This window comes from Artibeus jamaicensis, unplaced genomic scaffold, assembly GCF_021234435.1.
Source record: "Artibeus jamaicensis isolate MK-2021 breed Jamaican fruit bat unplaced genomic scaffold, CSHL_Jam_final contig_797, whole genome shotgun sequence".
Taxonomy (NCBI): Eukaryota; Metazoa; Chordata; class Mammalia; order Chiroptera; family Phyllostomidae; genus Artibeus; species Artibeus jamaicensis.
The window spans coordinates 8,309,477-8,330,913 of NW_026521977.1; the positions used below are offsets into that span (position 1 = coordinate 8,309,477).

General features: G+C 58.6%; 2 protein-coding genes across 5 annotated transcripts in view; one reads left to right on the plus strand and one right to left on the minus strand.

Annotated features, from left to right (window-relative positions):
- KCNC1 (potassium voltage-gated channel subfamily C member 1) overlaps positions 1-14,568 on the plus strand; it is a 40,745-nt gene extending 26,177 nt beyond the window's left edge. The window contains exons 2-4 of the mRNA XM_037150600.2: positions 4,380-5,313; positions 12,143-12,331; positions 14,348-14,568. Coding sequence (XP_037006495.1) covers positions 4,380-5,313; positions 12,143-12,331; positions 14,348-14,412 — 1,188 coding nt within the window. The 3' untranslated portion in view covers positions 14,413-14,568. The remainder of the gene's footprint in view (positions 1-4,379; positions 5,314-12,142; positions 12,332-14,347) is intronic.
- Positions 14,569-20,391: 5,823 nt separating this feature from the next.
- Positions 20,392-21,437, minus strand: part of SERGEF (secretion regulating guanine nucleotide exchange factor) — a 182,084-nt gene continuing 181,038 nt past the window's right edge. For all 4 annotated transcript variants that reach the window (XM_053673027.1, XM_053673030.1, XM_053673023.1 and 1 more), the window contains one exon: positions 20,392-20,698. In XM_053673027.1, the coding sequence (XP_053529002.1) occupies positions 20,409-20,698 (290 nt within the window). In that variant the 3' untranslated portion in view covers positions 20,392-20,408. The remainder of the gene's footprint in view (positions 20,699-21,437) is intronic.

Genomic DNA, 21,437 nt, shown 5'->3' on the forward strand with positions numbered 1-21,437 from the left:
GTGGTGTTTCTTCCCCCACGTGCTGTGGCTGCTCTAGTGGTGGAAAGAGCTCAGGCTCTAGAACTACACAGATTTAGGTCCAAGCCTCTGCTTCATCACTAGCTTTCAACCCTTGGTTTAGTCCTTGAACGTGTCCGTACCTGGGTATTTTGGCACAGTGGGGTTACAACCACCTGTCTGACCAGGGGGTATGAGGATTAAGGGTACAGAATGGGTCCTTAGCTTGAGTAGCTTCCTGTTCTCTCCTTCCTGTGCTTACATGCCCTGAGGCCGGACAGAAGGGAGCCTCAGACTCATCTGGATGTGAGCTCTGGCTTTGACTGTGCACCGTGGCTGACCTGCTAGTCTCCAGACTTAAGAGAATGTGGCAGTCTGAGCAAGCCAGGGACACCTTTCTCCACAGTCCTCCCGAGGGCCCACTTGGACCCAAGTGTTGCTGGGGCTCTGCCTGTGACAAAGGACCAAGCTGCTGGCAGCAAAGGTCAGAAAGAAAGCACCTGGAAGCTGGACAGGGCAGGAGGCCCGGCTTCCACCTCTCTGGCTTCCCTGGGGAAAAAGTCCTAGTGTCTGACCTGAGGCCCGGCTGCTGCTGCCCACCCCCACCCTCACTCCTTTGGCTCTGAGGCCCAGAGAGGAGAGAATCTAGACAGGATCCCCACTGGTGGCTGAGAACTAAGGACTTTTTTCTACCCTAATTTTTATAAGACCTGACCTCTTTCTGAGCCTCATTTCCCCATCAAGGCCTATCCCGTGAGGAGGGCACATGGGATGAAAGCTCTTGGGGCCTGTGGGGCCACCAGGGAGCGAGAAGGCCCCTGGGACATCGGTGCCCTGTCTAGGCTGTTCCCATGAGCCTCCCCTGAGCACTAATGAGCCAGAGGCTCGCTGCCTCCCAGGATGAAGTTAGAGGCTTCTTGAGCAGGCCTTCATTTGCTGCCAAGAGGAGCCTCCCCTGGAGAACATGTTCGAGAAGAAGGGCTACTTAGTGGGGTGCCGAAGGGTGCTGTGCTCTTCCAGAGAAAGATGGGCAGGAACACTCTCCGATGGAAGGAGCAACAGGTGGGAGGACGTGGCAGTGAGGGGCACGGAGGTGGGGCGTCAGAGATGGCAGAGAGTTGCGTGTGGCAGGAACGGTGGGCTCACGTAAGGAAGCCAGCGAGGCCAGGGCACAGAGACCGCCAGGCCGAGGAGTCGGGGCTTCCCTCTGGGGGTGGCACGGTCGGGTGGCATGCAGAGCCAGGGCTCCAGCCGGCTGCTCCCTCTGGTGTGGAGGCTGGACTGGGGGCTGAGACTGAAGCCTAAAACTTGTTAGCTTTGATGGCCATGGCCCTGTTGGGAGAGTCAGTACAAGCAAAGGGGACCAAGGATAGATGTGGGACAGATTAGGAGGGTGATACCATCCATGGCTGATGGGGCAGCAAGGAGGAAAGCAGCCTCTGGCTTTCCACCATTGCCCAGGGCTGAGAGCCCAGGGGTGCAATGGCCCTGCTCTTGGCTCCCTGTCACAAAGGCCAGAGAAGGGAGTATGGCTGGGGGCACGACCTTCCCACTGGGAGTGTGGGCTGTGAATGCCAGCCTGCAAGATGGGGCTCTCCAGAGGGAATCTGGGGACAAATACCCAGGGGACAGGGACGTTTCACCTCCAAGAGCTCTCGCAGCTTCGGTGATGGGAAGCACCAGATAAAATTGGGTCACAAGTGGTAGCCTCTTTCAGTCCACTTTGCTTTCCTGGTCTGCCTCTGGGGTGACCCAGGCTGGCACGGTCTGGACCCTTACAGACCTGTTTCTAGAGTTGAAAGACCTGGTTTAAGTTTCTACCCTGCCCCACCTGGCCCAAACCTCACCCACTTCAGGGCTGTGGGGGTCACCTTTTCAGTCCACTGCACTGGACTCATCTCTTTGTGTGTCCTTTACCCTCAGCTGGGCAAGGGGCTCCTTGAGGACTCGGCTGAGGCCTTACCCCCTCTGCGCTAGGCATAGCCTGATGCTTGATGAGAAATGAGAGGAAGAAAGGATGGATGGAAGGAAGGAAGGGAGGGAGGGAGGAAAAAAGAGGAGAGGAGGGGAGGAAAGAATGGATGCACGCATGTTGGATGGAAGAGAGGGAGGGAAGGAGGAAGGAACAAAGGAAGGAAAGAAGGAAGGAGGGAGGGGGAAAGGACGAATGGATGCGTGGATGAAAGGGCGGTTCGAGAGGATAGAAGGCAGGAAGGATGGATGATGGGTAGCTGGATGATGGATGGATAAAAGAAAGGAGGGATAAGTGGACGGAAAGAAGGATGCATAGGGATCACGACTGTCAGTGTAGAATAGCATTTTGAGAATCGCGCAGTGCTCTGAAGCCTACAGGACTGTCAGCAGGCCATAGTGGTTGCTCGGGCAGTTCTCTTCCTGCTTCTAGTCCTCAGGCTTCCGTAGTGTGTAGCCTAACGTCTTAGACCTGATAATCCCTAGAAGCTGCTCTTATGTCGACATTCTGAAATGCTGGTGACTTTGTCCCTTCCCCTTACCTCTGCCCTTTCCTCAACCCAGAATGTGACTTGAAAGGTCCACAGAGTTCTTGCTTTCTAGATCCCTTCCAGATTGGATGCCAGGTCCCATGGCCATGGTCAACCCAGACAGGGCTATTCTGGGACTTCCAATGCTGCTCCCCCCAACCCAACCAAGTGGGGAGGAGCATTGATGCAAACTAAAGGAATTGATAGAAGCGACCCGGCTGCCTCCTGCTGAAGATACAGGGCGAGACTGCGGCACTCCTTAAAGTCATCTGTGACAGCAGCTCTGTGCACTGAAGGTGCCACCTGTTCCAAACTGTACCTTAGGGCTGCCTCCAGGAAGATGGCCCTGTTCTAGCCATGGGGTGTCTTGGTCAAGCTGAGAGAAGGAGGGTCCAGAGGGAAAGGGAGCAGCAGGACCATGCAGGCAAGTATGACCAGGTGGGCCACTGGAGGAGAGCTGGTTAGCCAGGTTCCATTTGCACAGGGCGGTGCCAAAGGAGGCCATGGTATGTTAGAGCTCCAGGGGACCCAGCTGGAGGCTGTACGGAGAGAGCTTGCCTGGAATTCAGTCTGAGCAGGAGGGTTTGAAACTCAGACAGCTGCTCGATTCTCTTTCCCTGAGTTTCCATTGTTGCTAGGGGCTCGAGACGCCCAAGCGGTCATCATATGGGGCCACCAAATCAGAGGTCTCCTGAACCTTTTCCTGGGGTCTCAGGGCCAGAGCTGGTGGTTCTAGACAGACTGGGCTATTCTGGGTTATTTCCTTCTCGCCGATGGGGTCCGAGGGAAGCAGGTGCTCACATAGGTCGGAAAGCCCCAGAACCGCAATAGCTTCTTCTGCCTCCCACTTGCACCTCTGTCCTGGGGCTGGCAGGCAGCGGGAGAAGAAAAGCAGACCCTACAATTCATGGTGCTTGGGAGGATATCTGGTCCAGTTCTCCTCCTGGTGCCCAAACCAGCAACACTGTATCTCTACTTAAATATTCCCAAGGTTGGGGAACTCACTTGTAGACTGGATATATGAGTTCCTAGGAGGATAGAGAAAACAGGTAAAAAAAAAAAAAAAAAAGTCATCTAAGTCCCTGAGGCAGATAAACGTCCTCTGTAGGTTTAGATAGTATAGAACCTGAAAGAATCCGTGAATGAGGTACAGCTTCATAAAAATGAGAGCGAAGAGGCTGGAGTAGGAAGGAAGCAAGAGGGGAGATGTGGCTTGATTCCACCATAGCTGCCCCCTCTCGTTTCTTTGCCAACTTCAGCCCCGGCAAGCTAGTCATTGGTCAGGGTGGCTAAATGCTTTAACCAATACCGCTCCCCAAACCACAGCAACTTAACACAATGAAAGTCTTTCCCACTCAAGCAATAGCTCAAGGAGGGTATTTAATGGTCTTTCTTTTCAGAAAGACCATTAAATCGCAGGCTCTTCTTTTCAGGTGGTTCTGTGCACCCCCCACCCCCATCCCCCGAGGGCCTGCCGCAGGACTTCAGCATTTGCCTGAGAGTGGGGGAAAGAAACAGCATGGAAGACTGAGCAGGAAGGTTTTATGAGCCAGACCAGGCCCCTTTCGTACCACGTCCACAGGCCCGAATTTGGTCGAGTGACCCCCCCTCGCGCAAGGGAGGCTGGGAAATGTAGTCTAGCTGCACATCCAGGAAGAATGGAACCATGTTCATGAAAACAAAGCAGTCCATTCCACATCCCTTTCAACTCCTCGAGCTTCCTTAACGGTGGCCTGTCAGCTGCGCCAGTGTTGGAGGAGGGGTCACTGTATGTCTTCCCCTGACCTGGTCTCTGCCTAGACCCAATACGAGGGTACCCCAGGTTTCTCTGCTCTGGGTGGGAGGGCCTCCCCTCTGACACTCTGTGTTTCTGCCCCGCAGTATGTGGCCTTCGCCTCCCTCTTCTTCATCCTGGTCTCCATCACCACCTTCTGCCTGGAGACCCATGAGCGCTTCAACCCCATCGTGAACAAGACGGAGATCGAGAACGTCCGGAACGGCACGCAGGTGCGCTACTACCGGGAGGCGGAGACGGAGGCCTTCCTCACCTACATCGAGGGCGTCTGCGTGGTCTGGTTCACCTTCGAGTTCCTCATGCGTGTCGTCTTCTGCCCCAACAAGGTCGAGTTCATCAAGAACTCGCTCAACATCATTGACTTTGTGGCCATCCTCCCCTTCTACCTGGAGGTGGGCCTAAGTGGCCTGTCCTCGAAGGCGGCCAAGGACGTCCTGGGCTTCCTGCGCGTGGTCCGCTTCGTGCGCATCCTGCGCATCTTCAAGCTGACCCGCCATTTCGTGGGCCTGCGTGTCCTTGGCCACACCCTCCGCGCCAGCACCAACGAGTTCTTACTGCTGATCATCTTCCTGGCCCTGGGCGTCCTGATCTTCGCCACCATGATCTACTACGCCGAGAGGATAGGGGCGCAGCCCAATGACCCCAGTGCCAGTGAGCACACCCACTTTAAGAACATCCCCATTGGCTTCTGGTGGGCCGTGGTCACCATGACAACACTGGGCTACGGAGACATGTACCCGCAGACGTGGTCCGGGATGCTGGTGGGAGCGCTGTGTGCGCTGGCCGGGGTGCTGACCATCGCCATGCCCGTGCCCGTCATCGTGAACAATTTTGGGATGTATTACTCCTTAGCCATGGCTAAGCAGAAACTACCAAAGAAAAAAAAGAAGCATATTCCACGGCCACCGCAGCTGGGATCTCCCAATTATTGTAAATCTGTCGTAAACTCTCCACACCACAGTACTCAGAGTGACACATGCCCGCTGGCCCAGGAAGAGATTTTAGAAATTAACAGAGCAGGTAGGAAACCTCTTAGAGGCATGTCAATCTGACCTTTCACCTTTGCCCCCTGTAGCGATGATTCCAGATTCAGTCAGACTGCTTCCTTAGTTCCGTGGGTGACCCCGGAACCCGCACTCAATCTTGAGGCGTGGAGCCTGGGGGCCCAGGGAGATGCTGGGCAGCCAAATTCACCAGGCGAGAGCCCACTAGAGGAACCTCACTGGTGGCTCTGGGTAAGGCGGTTGACGTGCTGGTCTCGCGAGGTTCTGAAGAGAAGACAAGGCCCTCGAGGTTGCTGAGGACTCTTAGCAGGAGCCCGGGGAGCTGAAGCTCCGTGGGCAGGAGTCCAGCGTGAGTCTCTGACTCAGGCCGCTGACCTGGTGTCCGGCCCGGCGGGGGTGGGTGTGATTTGGAAACCGGCAGACAGCTTCTGATTTGGTCTTTACACGGCTCCCTTCAGGCTGTGCAGACGGCACAAATGGTGCATGGGATCTGGCAGGAGGGTCCCTGCAAAGGCAGTAGCAAGGATTCTCACCCCCGGCAGAGCCTGTCTCCATAGCTGAGTAGAATTCGTGCTCTGATTCCGGCTGCCTAGCTCCAGGTGCGTCCTAGGAGACGCCTCTCGCCCTCCGTAACAAGCTTACTTCCCCCATAGCATGCCAAACCAACTCATCTTCTGCCACCACTCTAGAGTTTAGCATTTATCTTTAGAACCTGTTGGAGTGACTCTAGCTTTCACGTTGTCTGTTTGGGTTAATGGTTGAGTGGGAGTTTCCAATGGCCTTCTGATGGAAGCAGCTGGTGAGCGAAGGACTAGGGGCGGGGCCCCCACCCCCCGCAGCTCAGACAAAAGCACTACAGACCAGCAACCACCACCCACCGAGGGTTCTCCCCACTTCTGATGGTAGGGACTGCAGCAGCAATACATGACACCCCAACCAGTGTACAACCACTTCCCTGTGACTTCAGTGGGGGTGGGTGGGGGGAGGGGAGGGGGGCGCGAACAATACTAGTCACCATGGGATATATTCTAATATTCCATGGCTAGTGGTTTGTTATGGGACTCTCTCAGTTTTATGAGAGCCTGCACATAGCACATAAAGTTGATCATGGGGCTCTGGTCCGAAGATATAAAGCCCATAGTCTACCTCTACCCATGGAATACCATCGACTTATTCTGTGGACACAGGGATTGCAAGGGAACAGATGACCCAGGGAAGGATACACAGTGAGCTCAGAAGGAGCGTGGGGTGAGGGAGGCTGAGTGAGTGCTGGCGTTCAGTCTGTGAAGGACATCAGCCCCAGATGAGCAAGTTTCCCTCGGTTTGGGTGGCCTCCCCCAGCGTGTGACTGACCCTCCCTGCTGATGCACTCCCTGCCAAACCACCCCCACCCCACTCCAGATCTGGCTTCATCCCGCAGCTGCGCTGCCTGAAACAGTACCCCCAAGGCCCACCTCTCTGCCCATATGGGGGCTCTCCAGCCCTTTCTCCCGGCCCCATACCCTCTCTTTCCTGGGATTCCTGTAAGCACCTGAGAGGAAGTTGGTGAGTGTCCTAGGCTGGGCCAGGGGGTGGGCAGGGGTCTCAGAAGCTGGAATATAGGGGGCCTGAGGTGGGGCTGGGCTCCGCCGGCCAAGGCATGGCTCCTGTTTAGGAAGCTGGGCATTGGCTGGTGGAAAGCTCCTGTCCCACCTCTCTGCTGTGGATTAGCCAGCTCTTTGACCTCATGAGCCACCATCGTGGCCAGGAAAGTTCCCAGGGCTCCAGGGGAGGGTCTGGGCTGGCCCTGACTCTACCCCAGCTCTACTCCAGGCCCCAGCAGAAAAAGCTGAGCCCGCGTGGCATCGCCATGGTGCCGCTTGGCCGTTCTGTCACATCCTCCCCAACACTGTATCTTTCAGGATTAATGCCCGAGCTTGGGTGCCTCAGGCCAGCCTGTCAGGGATTCCAGGTCACTCCAGTCAGGCACAGATTGCCTGCACTCTTAGACAAAGCCAGTATTCTCCATGTGCTAAGGGTGTGCACGCACGTGCACACATGCACGCACACACGGAGTGCAGACCTGTGTGTTCTGACATGTACACCAGCTAGTCCCAGGGACAGAAGCCCTCTTCCCATGCTGCAGCAGGCCTGTAAAGCCCACGCACTCCTGTTGGATCCCCTGGGCCCAGGGCCACGGCAGCCCTGCCCCGGGGGGGCCTCCTTAGCCTGGCCCCAGGTCTCAGGAACCCAAAGCTCTGGCACAAGCAGCCTCCATGGCTGAGAAGGTATTCTGGGCCCTCCCAAGCCTTTCCCCTGGAGCCCAGATGCCAAGATCCTCCTCCTGCTGCCCCCTCTTGCCCCCACATTGTATCTCCACTCCCTTCCCAAGTACCCACTTGCCCTGCTGGTGCTGTTTTAATGCCCATACCAATCCACCTTGGCTCTGAGACCCTCTCTGAGCTTCACCCCTCACCAGAACACTCCTTCCACCAAATGCTGGTTGTGTGAGACCAGGATTAACTGTTACTGAGAGGAGTGTGTGATCCCCCATCTCTGCCTCCCGAGTCCCTTCCCATCCACCTCCTTTCTGCTTATAGCTGTGCACCTAGATGGGCGTGGGGCTGGGGAGCATCAGTGAGTGAGTGGGGGAGGCCAGAGGCAAGGAAGGCGAATGTGGGTGGAGACCCAGCCCTGCAGGGATCGAGGGAGGTGAGATGCAGCACCCAGGCCCCTTCCAGCCTCACTCCACCCACAGGGCAGTCAGGTGGCCTCAGCGAAGAAAGCTGGGGCTCTCCATTTCCTCTTAGAACCTGGATTGGGGCCAAGCACAGCATGCTGGGCTCTGAGGGCACCGCCCCCACCCCGGCAAGGCCAGCAGCCCCCCCCCCCATCCCCATTACCTCTGCTCTCTCCTGCAGCTGCAGGTCCATGCTTTCTGTGAGGACGATCTGGTCTGTTCTGCTGTGCCGTGGCTGGCCTGGCCTCCATGTGGGGGGATCTGCCCTGGGGGGTTGTAGGACCTCACAGGGGGAGGGCTGCCTGAGGCCGATGGCCCACGAGAAGTTGCTCCTGTCCCATCTGCAGTCAGGGGCGGTGGGGGCGGGGCCAGACCACCTGTTCTGGACAGCTCCGAGTGCACCCTCTGTCCTGCCATGTCCATTCCCGTGTGTCTCGTCCATCTCTGCTCCTGTGCTGTGGGTCGTTCCTCTGTGGGTGCCACGTGCGGGGCTATGGGGTCCCACCATAGGCAGGCAGGAGGCTGGCCTGGGCGAGGGGTGGTAGCCAAGTCCCCTTTTCTGCCCACAGGCACATAGAGCGGCAGTGAGGCCCCAGAGAAGACCCTGCCCCGGACTCTGGGGGCTGCCACGGCAGCCTCCTGGGCAGCTTTGGGGTGGGGGCGGGAGGTTCTGCCCTGAGCAGATGAGTCCCAAGTGCTCCTCTCCCAGGCCCCTTGCCTTTTGCCTGCTGGGCTGCTGCAGAGAGAGTGCCAGGAGCGGCGCTAGCCCGGGGCAGGGAGTGACACCATGGGGGGAGAGGGTACTGGGCGGGTGTGGGCAGGGCCCCTCTGCATGAGCTGACCAAGTTCGTGCTGGATACAGGGCCAGGGTGGGCAGCTGGGGTCCGAGTGGGGTCTGGTGGCCCCCAAGTAGTCTAAGGGGGAGGCATCGGGAACACGGCGCAGCCCTGAGGGCCAGGCCTGGTGTTCTTTTTCTGTGTTGTTCATATTCTCTCTTTTTCTCTCTCTTCACTAATCATGTTTCTCTCTCTTTCTCTCCTCGTTTTGTTGCATGACTTGTGCCGGTTCTTGTGACTGTACTCTGCTCGTGTCTCTCCCAGACTGTCCCCAGTTATCCTGGGACTTTCCCCCAAACCCCCAGCTGGGCAGACCCCTTGGAGCTAAACCCAAGGAAATGCCCAGCAACCCCCCACCCCGCCCCAGCCCTGTGTGCGCCCCTGGTGGCCGCCGCTGGTCTGAACAGTAAGTACATCCGTGGTGCCTGGAGACCAGGGCAGAAAAGCCAGCCCTGCTGGCTGAGGGCCCTGACTCCGGGTTCGCCTTGCTCCAAAGTTTAAAAAAAAATGACCCTCTCGCGGACGCTCATTTCTCTCAGCCCATTTCAAAGCCTGGAAACCATCTCCGTGAGCCACTGCCCATCTGCCATCTCATCGTCGCCAATCCTCAGGCCTAGTGGGCGGAGGGGCCCTGGGCCGGGGAGGCAGGGCTCCCGCGGTCTGGGAGCAGGTGGGAACCAAGGCTGCTGGGGGCCATCTCATCCACAGGACGGGGTAACGGCAGGAGCATGGGGAGTCTTGGGTGAGCCGGCTCTCTGGCCCTTTTCATGCATTCCACAGGTCTAGAGAGTCAGCCCCTCCTCCGTTTCTCTCTCTTCCAGCCACCCCTCAAGTTGGGGAGGGAGAATGCTCCCAGTTTCTGACAGCACCCCAAAGCACAGATAAGCCAACGACCCAGGGAGGCTGGCTTCTTCACAGAACAAGACCTAAACTCTTTCCAAATGATAGCCCTCTCGAAATCGTGGTCGGTAGAAGAAACAGGCCCAGGTGTGTCAGGGGAGGGTCTCTTTAGGAAGCAAAGGTACGAAGCTCTCATCCACCTAGGGATCCCTGATGGTTGATCCCAGCTCCCGTCCCCTGCAGGGAAAACCAGCCCCAACATCAGACCCTTTAAAGGCTGCGGGAGCTGGATGCTCCAGGAGCGTGGCACGGGGGTGGGGCAGAGCTATTGGTGGGGACTCAGCACTCAGAGCCCCAGGAGAGGTCTCAGGCTCCACCACCTACCTCTGACCCACCCCTGGGCAAGAACCGTAGGCTGTAGCTACCTCTATTGACAGACGACAGCCATCAGAGAGACAGCAGGTCCTGGCGCCCCTCCCGGATGGAGACGCTGCCTGGTAGGGCTTGCTGTTTTCCCCTTGAGGAACATCTGTGCAGGTGCTATGGGCCCCGCTTCCACACCCCCATGCACGTTCTCCTTCTCATACTTCCCTCCCCTCTCCCCAACCGGCCTCCTCCCTCAGCCCAGAGAGGGAGGGAAGCCAGGCACCAGCCAGAGTGGGAGGCAGGCCTGGGCGGGTCTGTGCGCCCAGGTGTGTGCCCGCAGACACGCCCCCAGTGCTAGGCAGCCCCCAGCCCCAGTTATGTGTTGTCACAGTTACCTTGGTGACTGGCCTTTCTGGTTCAGAGTACATCCGGGAGTGAAGCCCCTGGGTTTTGTTGAGAAACACACTGTACGTGAAATGCTTTGCCATCTTGTACGACAGACTTTTTTTTTAAGTTCCAAAATTATGATGGGATTTTTTTTTGGATTTGCTTTACGAATAAACCTGATTGGTCCATTTCTCTTTTGACTGACTGCCTCTTTGTAGTGACACAACGTGCACACGGCCGTGGCCCTGCCCGCGGGCACACCGAGCATGTGCCCGCGGAGAAGGGTCACCCCTGCGTGTAGTTCCACGATGTGAACAGGGTCACGGAAGAGGGTCAAACCAGGAGGAGACTGTTTCCAGCTTTTTAGCTTTTTTCCCCTTTTAGCCTTTCGGAGACCCCCCCCCTCCCGTGGTCCCACTCGTGTTGGTGCCCCGCCTTCCCTGGAGGCTCGCACCCTAGGTGAAGTCTTTGAGAAAGCCCAGGTGCCCACTGTGGGGCCCGAGTCGGCTCCGCCCTGGCCAGGGACAGTCTGCTTTGAGAGCCCAGAGAGTGGGGCAGGCTCAGTCCCCAGCGGTGATGGGCAGGGCCGAGACCAGCAGAGCCCCTCTGCCAGCTCCAGGGGCTCCCACCACGCTGCTCCTGGGCCTGGGAGAGGGCGAGCTCCCCACTGTGGCTGCACCTGCCCCGCTCCCCAGGTGCCCCCAGACCTCCTCCCAGGCTCCTTCTCAGGCTGCCACAGAGGCCAAGACTCGCCTTCCCCACCTGCACCCATTGCTGCTGCTGTGCTCACACATCCATTCGCTCTGCTTCTCGGGGGAGGCTGCTGAAAGGAGACCGAGGAGTGGGACCCCGCCCAGCCCATGGCTCGCTGTCACCGCCTCATGCAAACATCCCTGTCATGCCTGTGCGAGCTGACCGGGCCTGCTTGGAGCGGAGCAGGGCAGAGGCCACCAGCTCGGTCTGAGTGGGGGTTAGAGCAGACCGAGTGACCAGCACTGGTCTGCGTGGTGCATGGGGCAGGCTGCGTGGTCCGGCTGGGTCTGTGTGGGGGATAGAGGAGCCTGTGAGACAGGGCCGAGTCTTCGTGGGGGGCAGAGCATACAGAGTGACCAGAGCAGAGCCCCGGGGGGGAGGGGCAGGCTGTGCAATCAGAGGTGGTGTGTGCGGTGGTCAGCGGGGAGTGAGTGATTTGACAGGGGTGGGGCAGAGTCCACAGGTGGGGTCCGGGTGGGGCCGGGGAAGCCTGAACTGGTAGGGATGGGGGCAGCCGAGCTCTGGTCAGCAGCAGAGGGGTCAGAAAAGGCTGCCTCTCTGGACTGGAGTGTTTCTGTGTGTCTGTCTGTCTTCCCCCTGAGCTCTGTGTCTGGCCCTCTACCCATGTCTGCATCCACACCATCGTGTCTCATCGGCCCAGCTTTGGGCCCTGGGCCCAGCCCCCAGCACCACGCTTGCTGGGCCCCCGACTCATCTTTTTGCAAACTTTGAGCAAACCCAGGAGCCCCTCCTTCACAGCACCAGGGACAGCTCGTAGGCTGCCTCAGTGAGCCGGAACCCCCAGCCTCAAGGCTCCCTTCATGGCCCCTCACTCTTCCATCTGCAGGGACAGGCTGCCCTTTGCCAATGCCCCACCTCTGGCCTGTCTCCCCCCCCCACTAAACAGTTTTCAGTGTCTCAATAGCTTCTGCTTATGTTTGAAGATTCCAAACTGAATGGGGAGGTGGCGAAGGCCGCGCTGGCGAACGAAGACTGCCCCCACATAGACCAGGCCCTCACTCCCGATGAGGGCCTGCCCTTTACGCGCTCGGGCACCCGCGAGAGATACGGACCCTGCTTCCTCTTATCAACCGGGGAGTACGCGTGCCCACCTGGTGGAGGAATGAGAAAGGGTACGTAGAGGAGGCTGGGGCGCTGCATCAGCCTGGCCGCCTCGCGCTCCTGCAGACGGGTGGGCGGGGTGGCGGGCGAGGGATGCTGAGGGGCAGGCAGGCACACTGATGGGGGGCAGGGAGCAGAGGGAGCCCCTGGGGTTGGCCCCCCACTGAGATCCGAGTCCCTCTCTCCCAAGTGCAGTGTCAGGCCAGCAGGGAGAACCTGAGGTCCAGGCAGCCATGGGTTGGTATTCAGAGTTAGTATCAAAGGGGTAGGAAGGGCTTGGGACAGGCTGATGGCAGGCTGTGACCCAAGGCAGAGGGATGTCCAGGGACGCAGGAGGAGCCTCGAGTGCTCCAGGCGGCTCTGGCAGACGGCAGGGTCAGACCCAAAAGGCAAAGTGATCTTTCCATCCAGTGGTTGAGGAAGGCAACAGGGCAGGCCCTGTAGGCTTAGCCGCCCCAAATCCATGCTCTGGAAGAAGCATCCTTTTATGAGAAGCCACAGCCCATTGGGAGGGGAGCCATGAAGAAAAAGGTGGCTTCAGGCCAGGGGGTGAGGCCAGTGTCCTTGCTAGGGAAGATGTGTGTCAGTCAGAACATTGCTAGTGACAGAGAAGAGAATTTGCCGAGAGAAAGTTAACACAAGACTCTGCAGCCCGTTCCCTCCCCAGCGCCCATTAGCCCTGCCCTGGGTGTGGTCAGCGCCCCCTTGTGGTTGGTGAAGGAAGGACGTGGTGGTCTCTGCTCCAGGACTCCTTCTACCGGACCCTTATCTTAGGCTGACACCCTGGGGAAAAGGCTTCTACTAGAGCTAGATTGAGCATGGGCTGGGGACAGGCTTGAGGCAGGAGCCCAGAGCACCCTAGCTCCAAGCTCCAGGCATTGGTCCAGGGCCCAGAAGGCAGAGAAAGCCACCCTCAGTACAGTGGACTGGCTGGGCCGCTCATGCATGTCTGGGAGCATCTCCCATGCCCACACGGGGTGCATGCTGACCGGGGGGTGGGGGGGCGGGGAGCAGGCTGGGCCCCAGCGATAGCTGGCTTTTTAGAGCAACAGTTGGTGTAGCCTGTAGCCATTTACAACCGCTCCAGTATTTGAAGTGGTTCGATAATACACAAGGAGAAAATGCTGAGTTCAAAATCAAGGGCAAAACCAGGAGAGGCAGCCTACGCTGAGACGGGGGAAGTCCTTTTTGTCACGGTGCTTAGTGTGCCCACCTGATCCAGGCTGGTCCCTGCTTCCGTGCCCTGCCTGGAGGTCCCTTGGACCCCAGCGCGGCACAGTGCTCCCCGCATGGTGCTGCATGGCGGAGGGCTGCTGGCCTGGTGGGGGGGTGGGCCTCATCCTTGGCACCTTCCATGGATGGGCCTAATGCAACTGGCTTTCCCCCCAGTGGAGGCCCTAGAATGCCAGGAGCAGAGGCAGCCCGGGGGAGGGAGGGGAAAGCAGGCACACCATTCCCGGCGTCTGTGGGCTGCCTGCCTCCTCCTCCTTGAGTGTTGGACCAATCTGTGTGGCCTCCGAGAGCAGAAAGGAGAGTCTCTTTACTGTGCTTCCAGAAGCCCAGGGAGTGGGAGACAGGCGAAGTCCGCTCTCCCTGCAGTTGCCCAGCGGCCGCCACCGTCCACAGGTGGTGCCCACTGCCCAATCCCACGGAGGCCAGGTGTGGCGGCCAGAGTCTTTGGGAGGCGCCAAGGGTGAAGTGCCCTGCCCACACCCACTCAGCCCCACTCTCACGGAGCCATGACAGCTGCCAAGGACTTGCTTTTCTCGGGATAATTCCAGGCCATAAGCCATGTGCAGACTAGCAGAGGAGTCAGGGACTCTACCCGGTCCCCCGCAGGAGGGAGAGAAAGAGGCGTGCTAGGCTGGCTCACTGCATGGGAAAGCCAAGCCAGCTGGAGAAGAATCTGCCTGCCTCTGCATGCGGCTGTTCTGTCTTTCCTCCTCCTTCCTTAAAAACTAAGTACCAGGCGGGATGGGAAAGCCAAGAAGAGACGCTCAAGTGTTAATTGTATTCTTTACATACAGATCTTTGCAAAGAAAGCCCTGTCATTGCTAAGTATATGCCGACAGAGGCTGTGAGAGTGACTTGACCAGGCGGCTTGGCCGAGGACACTGGTGGCTAATAAGCATCTGGGTGGACCTGCAGCCCCTCCTCACCCTCGGACAGAGTAAATTCACGCCACGCAGGTTTGCCGGACGAGTCCGAGTGGCCCAGGCATTGTGCTAGGACGGACGTAGCTTTTTCTACGGCCAAATGGTAACTGACCGTAGAGGATTTCTTTTTCTTCTTTTCATTTTTTTTAAATTTTATTTTATTCGGGGAGGGGTGGGTGGAAGGGTCCCTTAGCATGACTTGCATGAAGTTAAACAGAAAACCCAGCAAACCAAACCCACCCACCCTCTGCAACTGTATGATTACCCCAAACAACAACAATGAAAAAAAAAGCAGAAGTCTATTTTCTTTCAAAGCTCTTTACTTTCACACGCAGTGGAGCCGGACTGTGAGGGTGTTTGGTAGAAAACTGTGTATTTCTGGGAGAGGGGGAGGGGCTGGGAGAGGGGTGGGGATGGGGAACAAACTGCTCCCCTTTTTCATACACGAGATCGAGAGGAGAGGTTCCCAAAAGGGCAGTCGGTCAGTCATCGGTCATATTGACCTCACCTTCATAATTCATCTCTCACGTGGAAACTGAGAACTTCGCTGCAAACAGAACTGTGGAAACTCGCATGGCCACCTTTCCCCCTCGGCCTGGCACGCTTGAGACCCAGCGGACGTCACCCCGAGACCCCCGGCAGCAGTTAGCCTAGGTTGATTCTACCATCTTTTCCGACGTGTAGATCCAGTGTGACCAATTTTCATAACAAATTGTTCATAGTAAATAATTCACACCGTACAGATTTTCCACGTGTTTCTTTAGAGCACCAAAAGATCAGGACCGCGGGAGGGGCGGCCCTCCCCCACCTTTACTGAGGCACAACCTGGCATTGTATGCAACCTAGTACTTCCGAGTAAAAACTGCATGCCCAATGTTATGCAAAGCGACTCTAGCATGAAATAAATTTTGTATCATGGTTTCTGTATAGTCTTAAAGCAGATTTGTTTTGCTGAAGCAATCGGAGGTTTTCAGAGACACACGTCTGCATCTCGAATAAATATAGTATTTTCCCAAAAGAAACAGAGGACAGTAGCTTGGCTTTGGTCTGAGTCTAAAATTAGTGGCAGGGGGGTGGGGGTGGGGAAGGATGATATTTTTGAAAAACACATGCTTGGGTTGAAAAAAAAATGCAACATCTCGAGCTTTCCCTGCAGCTCGCAACGTTTCCTGGAAAGAGAGCAATGCTGCTTTAGCTCCACACCCTCCCCTCCCCGGGCCCTGGCTCTTGATAATAAAAAGCTGACTTTTGAGATGAAGCACGGATCTGGGTTTTTATTGCCTCAGTCAGTGTCGCAGTTTGGTTCTGGGCCTCCGGTCAAGCCCTGAGGAAGAAGTTGCTCCCTAGCCAGGACCCTGCAGATCCTGTTGGCTGGAGGGTGCCAGCTCTCGGGAAGGACGGGGCACCTGGGGACCTGACCTAAGACAGGCAAGTCCTCTACAGACACCGCAGCTTCATCACGGAGTCGTGCCGCAGCCCTGACTCCCTGAACCTGGCCAGGCCGGAGCCCGCCCTGCCCTTCTCTGGGCAGACAGAGTCCCTCCCCCGCTAGGGCAGGTCTGGGGCCCTCCCCAGCGGCACCCTGGCTGGACCCAGTCTGGTGGAGCACCTTCCACGCACCCTTCACTCAGTCTGGAGGCATCTTGGGAGGGGTGGGGCCCTCTCCTAGGGATCTTGACTCGCCTGGGTTGTTTGTTCACTTGGTTTTGGTTGGGGGTGCAATGGGGGACTGGGGTTCCAATTCTTCTCTTAGCCATGAGGGAATTCAGGAGCGTTCAAGCAGAAGAGTTCCTGTAGTCGGAGCACTTTACAGACCAGAACAGAGACCCACACGAGGCGGGGGTGGGGATGGGGGATGGTGACTGCCCAGGGCCACAGACAAGTGGGCACCGGTCTCCCCTTGATTTCTGTCTCCTCGATGCCTCCCAGCCCGTCCTGAGTCATCAGTCAGAGGAGGGGCAGCTGAAGGTGGGGGCCCAGTTTGCATCTAACGGTTTCACATCCCTTCTAGGCATCTGCCTCAACTTCCTGGTGCCCAGTGAGGTCTGGGAACCAAGAGGTGGGGGTTGGTAGGGTAGTGAGTACAGCAAAGCCTCTGCCCAGGGCTCTGCCCGAAAGGCTGCCAGATCTAGACCAGGTACAGAACGGCCATTCATAAGCATCAGGATGGAGATGCCAAGCAGCCTCAGCTGCCTCAGGGCAGGTCACGAGCCCTCTGCCCGGGCGCCACCTGGAGGAAGTGTCTCCAGGTGGAACCTCGACACTAAGCTGTTTGGGATGTGGGTTTTCAGGGGCACAGCAGCTCGTGGAAAAAGGGGATTAGTGGGCACCAACCCTCTGCTGTGTGTGTGGGGGGGCATCTGTGAAGCTGTCTAATGGGCGTCCACAGTAATTCAACGCGCCTGTTGCAGAGGCAAGAAGAACAAGGCACAAAAGTGACTGGCCCAAAGCCACAGTCAATCAGTGATGAAGCTGAGGTTTTAAACCCAGGAGGTCTGCCTCCAGAGCTTGGTGAAGCTGTCCCAAGGTCTTCCTGGGGCTGGGGGCACTTCACAGGAACACTGAAGTTGCTGGTCCCGAGTTGCCAGGCCCTCAGGACCCGGCCTCCTGACCTCCTTCCAGAAGTGCCGTGGGTGAGACCGAGGGCCACTTCACTGGCTGCTGTGAGCTCTGCACACCCACATTTGACCACCGCACTCTCCCGCTTAAACACCCTGTTGCCCTAAAAATGGAGCTGACTCTCCTTAAATTGGCTACCAAGGCCCCTCCTCTCCTGGCTCCCACTTCCAGTCACCCTGCGATTCGGAGCTTGGAGCAGTCACACGGGTGTGCCTCAGGACCTGGCACCACTCCCCACCCTGCCCGCCAAGCCCCCAACCCCGTTTGGTTCATCACTCAGCCGTCTCACTCAGAAACGGTGGTGGCCGTTGGGGGCCTGGTGGAGGGCTCTCCCGTGAGCGCCAGGCCGGACTCGCCGTCCTGAGCACGGCCTCACCTCCCTTTGCTCTGGCGGCCCCCTGGGGTGGCAGCAGCAGGGTGTGTCAGGACGGGTGAGCACCATCAGGAGGTGAACGCCCCACTAACACTCGGTGCCCGGCGGGCTGTCGACCACCCCTCCGGGGCGAGGCCCACGACCTGGAGTGGGCGACCATCCCCCCAGGCGAGCGGGGTCCACCCGCCTCTTCATTTCCCTTTCCTCCTCCCACACAGGAGGGCTCTGAAGGCCAATTTATAGCCAGTCTGTTTTAAAGACAAGTGGGCATTTTCTCTAGCTGGCTCCGGTGGTTCACCGGCGAACCAGGCGGATGAGTGTGACCTTGTCGATGGTTATGCCCCTCCCGGCGCAGCCATGGAACGCTGTGGGAGAGAAAAGCAGAGGATGGGGGCATCACAGCGCCCACCATCAACCTCCGCACACCACGGCGACCCTACCGAGTAGTGACGAGTTCATCCACTAACCTTCACCAGGTACTTCCTCTGTAGCGGGACCCGTCCTCAGGGGCAGTTTCCAGCATCGACTTAGACCTGGTCCTGGCTCTCCAAGAGCTCGGGTCTGTTAGGAGTGATGGGCTCGAACTTCTGCAAGCCTGAGACAGCACACCAGGGACTGGAGGGCCCAGAGGACAGTCTGGGACAATGTCAACAGCCCCTTGCCCCTGGCCCCGGAGCTTTCGGTCACTCATCTGACCCGGCCCACAAAGTGCCTTAAGGAAAGCCTGTCCACCGCTGTCAGGAAGGGTGCAACACGGGGACTCGAGGTGACCGGACAGTCTGGTGTCTTTGACTGCCACAAGCCATCCGTTCCCCCACGCGTGAATTATCTGCACCTGTGCACTTCCAGGAAGGTCCCGACTCAGGTTCTGAGCGTGGGGCTGACCCTGTTCCAGGCTGGAAAGGAGCCTGGAGTCACTGCTCTCCTGTGCCCCCAAGGCCTCAGTGGAGGCTCTGCACTCAGCCTCGGAGGACGTGCGACTGGGTTTCTCCAGCAGGTGCTGCAAGAGGTGGGGGGAGCTCGGCACCGCCCGGCCGGGAGCCGGTGTGGCGGCCCCTTGTGAGTGGAAAGCCTGGCTGGGAGGCATGGGCCTGCGCACTGTCCCACGTGGGGCTGCTCGCTGGCCGGCGTCCTGGGCAGACCCTCAGCCTGGGGGTGGTGGCTGCTGACGGTGGGCTTGCTGCAGCATGGGTCACTCTTAGGGCGCAGTCACCTGGCAAAACCAGCTGAGAGCGCACGGAGAAGCCCGTCCCCCGTTCTGAAAGGTCTCGGGGCTGCAACGGCCTCCTGGTTCTAGGAGGTGAGGGACCAAGGACTTGGCGGGCCGGGGAGGCATGTTTCTAGGGAACAGGATTGGGAGTGGGACCTTGTGGGTTGGCGTTCAAGGTCAGCTGATGGCTGTGGGCGGTCTCCAGGGTCAGGGTGGGGAGCTCAGGGCTGTCTTCATCCCCACTCACCTGGGCTGAACCTGCTGCTGGTCCTGGGGCTCCCCCTTGCCTACTCCCCTTGGCTGGGCTTGGAATGGGCCATCTCCCAGTCAGGACCTGGGGCCAGGAGTGAGGGGTGTGGTATTGAGATGGCACCCACTCCTCTCTATCGGCCCCCATTTTCCCACATGAACGATGAAAGTCCTGGGTGAGACCAGTGGTTCCAAACCTTTCTTGAAGACCCTGTGTCAAGTGAAGTCTTCTGTGAAGTCAAATACATAACAGATTAAAATAAAGCAACTCTGAATCAGGCAGAGGGTGTGGACCTCAGTCCTCCTGGCCTTTCATTACCCACAGTCCACCAGCTGGCCACTGAGCTCTCAGGAGACTTCTAGGGCTCTGATGAAGGCAGCTTGAGGCCAGGAGGCTAGAGGGTCATTACGGGTCCTTCTGCTTTGATGTCCTGGCATTTCACAGCTTCCTAAAGCCATTGGAGCCTGGTCCTCCCAGACCCCAGCCCTCTCCAGGTCACCAAGGGAGGCCGTGTTGGAGGAGCACAGAGTGGCTGGTGAGTGGCTGGCAAGTGGCAGGTGAGCCGGGGCCCTGCCACTTAGCCCCCAGGAGGCACTGCCCTCTGACACCCTGTGGCCAAAGGCCTGCTGTCAGTCACAGCAGAGAGAAAGGAACTCTGTCCCCCGGAGCCACAGGTGCCACAGAGGAAGCCTGGGGCCCAGGCTCTGGCCTTGTTCCCATTTCACGTAAGGGCCCCCTTCCTGCAGAGATGCAGGCCTCTGTGCGGGGCAGAGGCTTAGGGTCTTGGTGCAGCTGTCCCTGCAGACCAGACCCTTTTTCTGTGCATGGTGGCCGTCCCTCACCCGAAACAACACAACAATTGAGTCACACAGATTAGCTCCAGAGGTCGCCTGGCTCAGAAGACATCGGTCTTCTGAGAGCTTCTGAGTGGTGAGCTCTGGATTAGAGATTTCTTTGTCCGTCCCTGGGGCCTCCTCTGCTGGGTCTTCCCAGAACTTTTATCTCATCCCCCACTCACCTGCCTCCACTTCCATCCACGCCGACTGCAGAGCCTTGTCGCGTGGTCCTAGTCGCCAAGACAAGAACTCCCTCCTGCCCAGGTGTCCAGCCACTTGACCAGGGGACCCTGACATCCCTGGACCCTGAGAACAAGGCCCAGGAGAGGCACATGGCTGCTCTGAGCATGACCTAGGAGCTCTCAGTCCTGCTGAATCGCTGGTCGCTGAGCCAGAACCACCGCATGGGCCCGGCCTTTCTGTCCCCACCAGGCAGGGAGAGCCTGCTGCTTCCCACGGCCCTGGGCCAGGACCTGACCCTCATTCCCCTCTGCCGGGTGGAAAGGATGTCTGCCTCCTTGTGCCCCAGACCCCTCTGGCCGGCGCTCAGCCCAAGCACTGTGCCTCCTGAGCCCTCCTCGGCCAGCTCCGCGCCCCAACAATGCAGTTCTCCAGGAACACGCTGAGTGGGAAAAGCTGCTTTATTAAAGGGTCTCTGTCACGAGCCCCCCATTTCTGCACCTGTGGGATTGGCTTGGGGTAGGCAGTACTGGTTGTCTTTCCATGGCTTCCTGAGATCTGGCGTCCTCACTGGCTGCCGGGGGCGGGAGGGCAGGCAGCTGGCAGAGGGCCAGGGAGTGGCCGGCCCCGCAGCCCACGAGGACCACCGATGCCGACCGCAGAGCCTGCACGGGCTTCGGGGCCCAGACGTGGGCTTCGCCACCATCGCCGCACATGCCGTGCTCGTTCCAGCCCCAGGAGCAGCAGGTCCCGCCTGTGGAGGAGAGAGCGGCTGCTGCAGGGGTGGCCTGGGTCTGGGTAAGGGCTGAACTGTCACCCTGGGAGCACAGGCATCGTCACAAACCCCAAGAGAAACCGAAGCTCAGTGACACCAGGGGCTGCTCGCCGTCCCCGCTTCCACCCCTGCCCTCCCGAGTCGGCCCTTGGTCCACTGCTCCCCACTCCCACCGACCTGGACTTTGCTGCTGCCCTGAACCTGGCTCCCCGCCCCCCTGCCCGGCATCTCCCCCAGTGTCTGCCCCCAACACGTGATCTAAGGCCTGAAACCCCATCTCCCAAAATATCTCACATGCTCCCCCATCTCTCCGTCTCCACTGCCTCCACCCCGATCCCGCGCCATTTTCTCTCCAATGGGGCTGCTCAGCATCCACTCGGGTCCTCAAAGAGCGTCATCGGGCCTCCGAGACAGCCAGTCTAATCCTGTCACTGTCCAGCTTAAACCCTCCAACGACCTCCACGCCCCTGCCCCCCGTCCAGCTCCCCCACTGCGCCCTGCGGGCCTTCCTTTCTCCCCACGTCCCTGCTGTACTGGGCCCCAGGCCTGCTCCTCGTCCTCTGGGTTCCAGTTAAGTGTTGTCCAGAGGCCAGATTCCCCAGGGGCCCAGTCCACCTTCGGGTCCTCTCATGGCCCTGGGACTAAGCCAGCACAGGCCGTGGAGAGGTGACCTGCGTGGTGACGTGCTCTCCGTCCCCTCCACACCAGACCTTCCTCT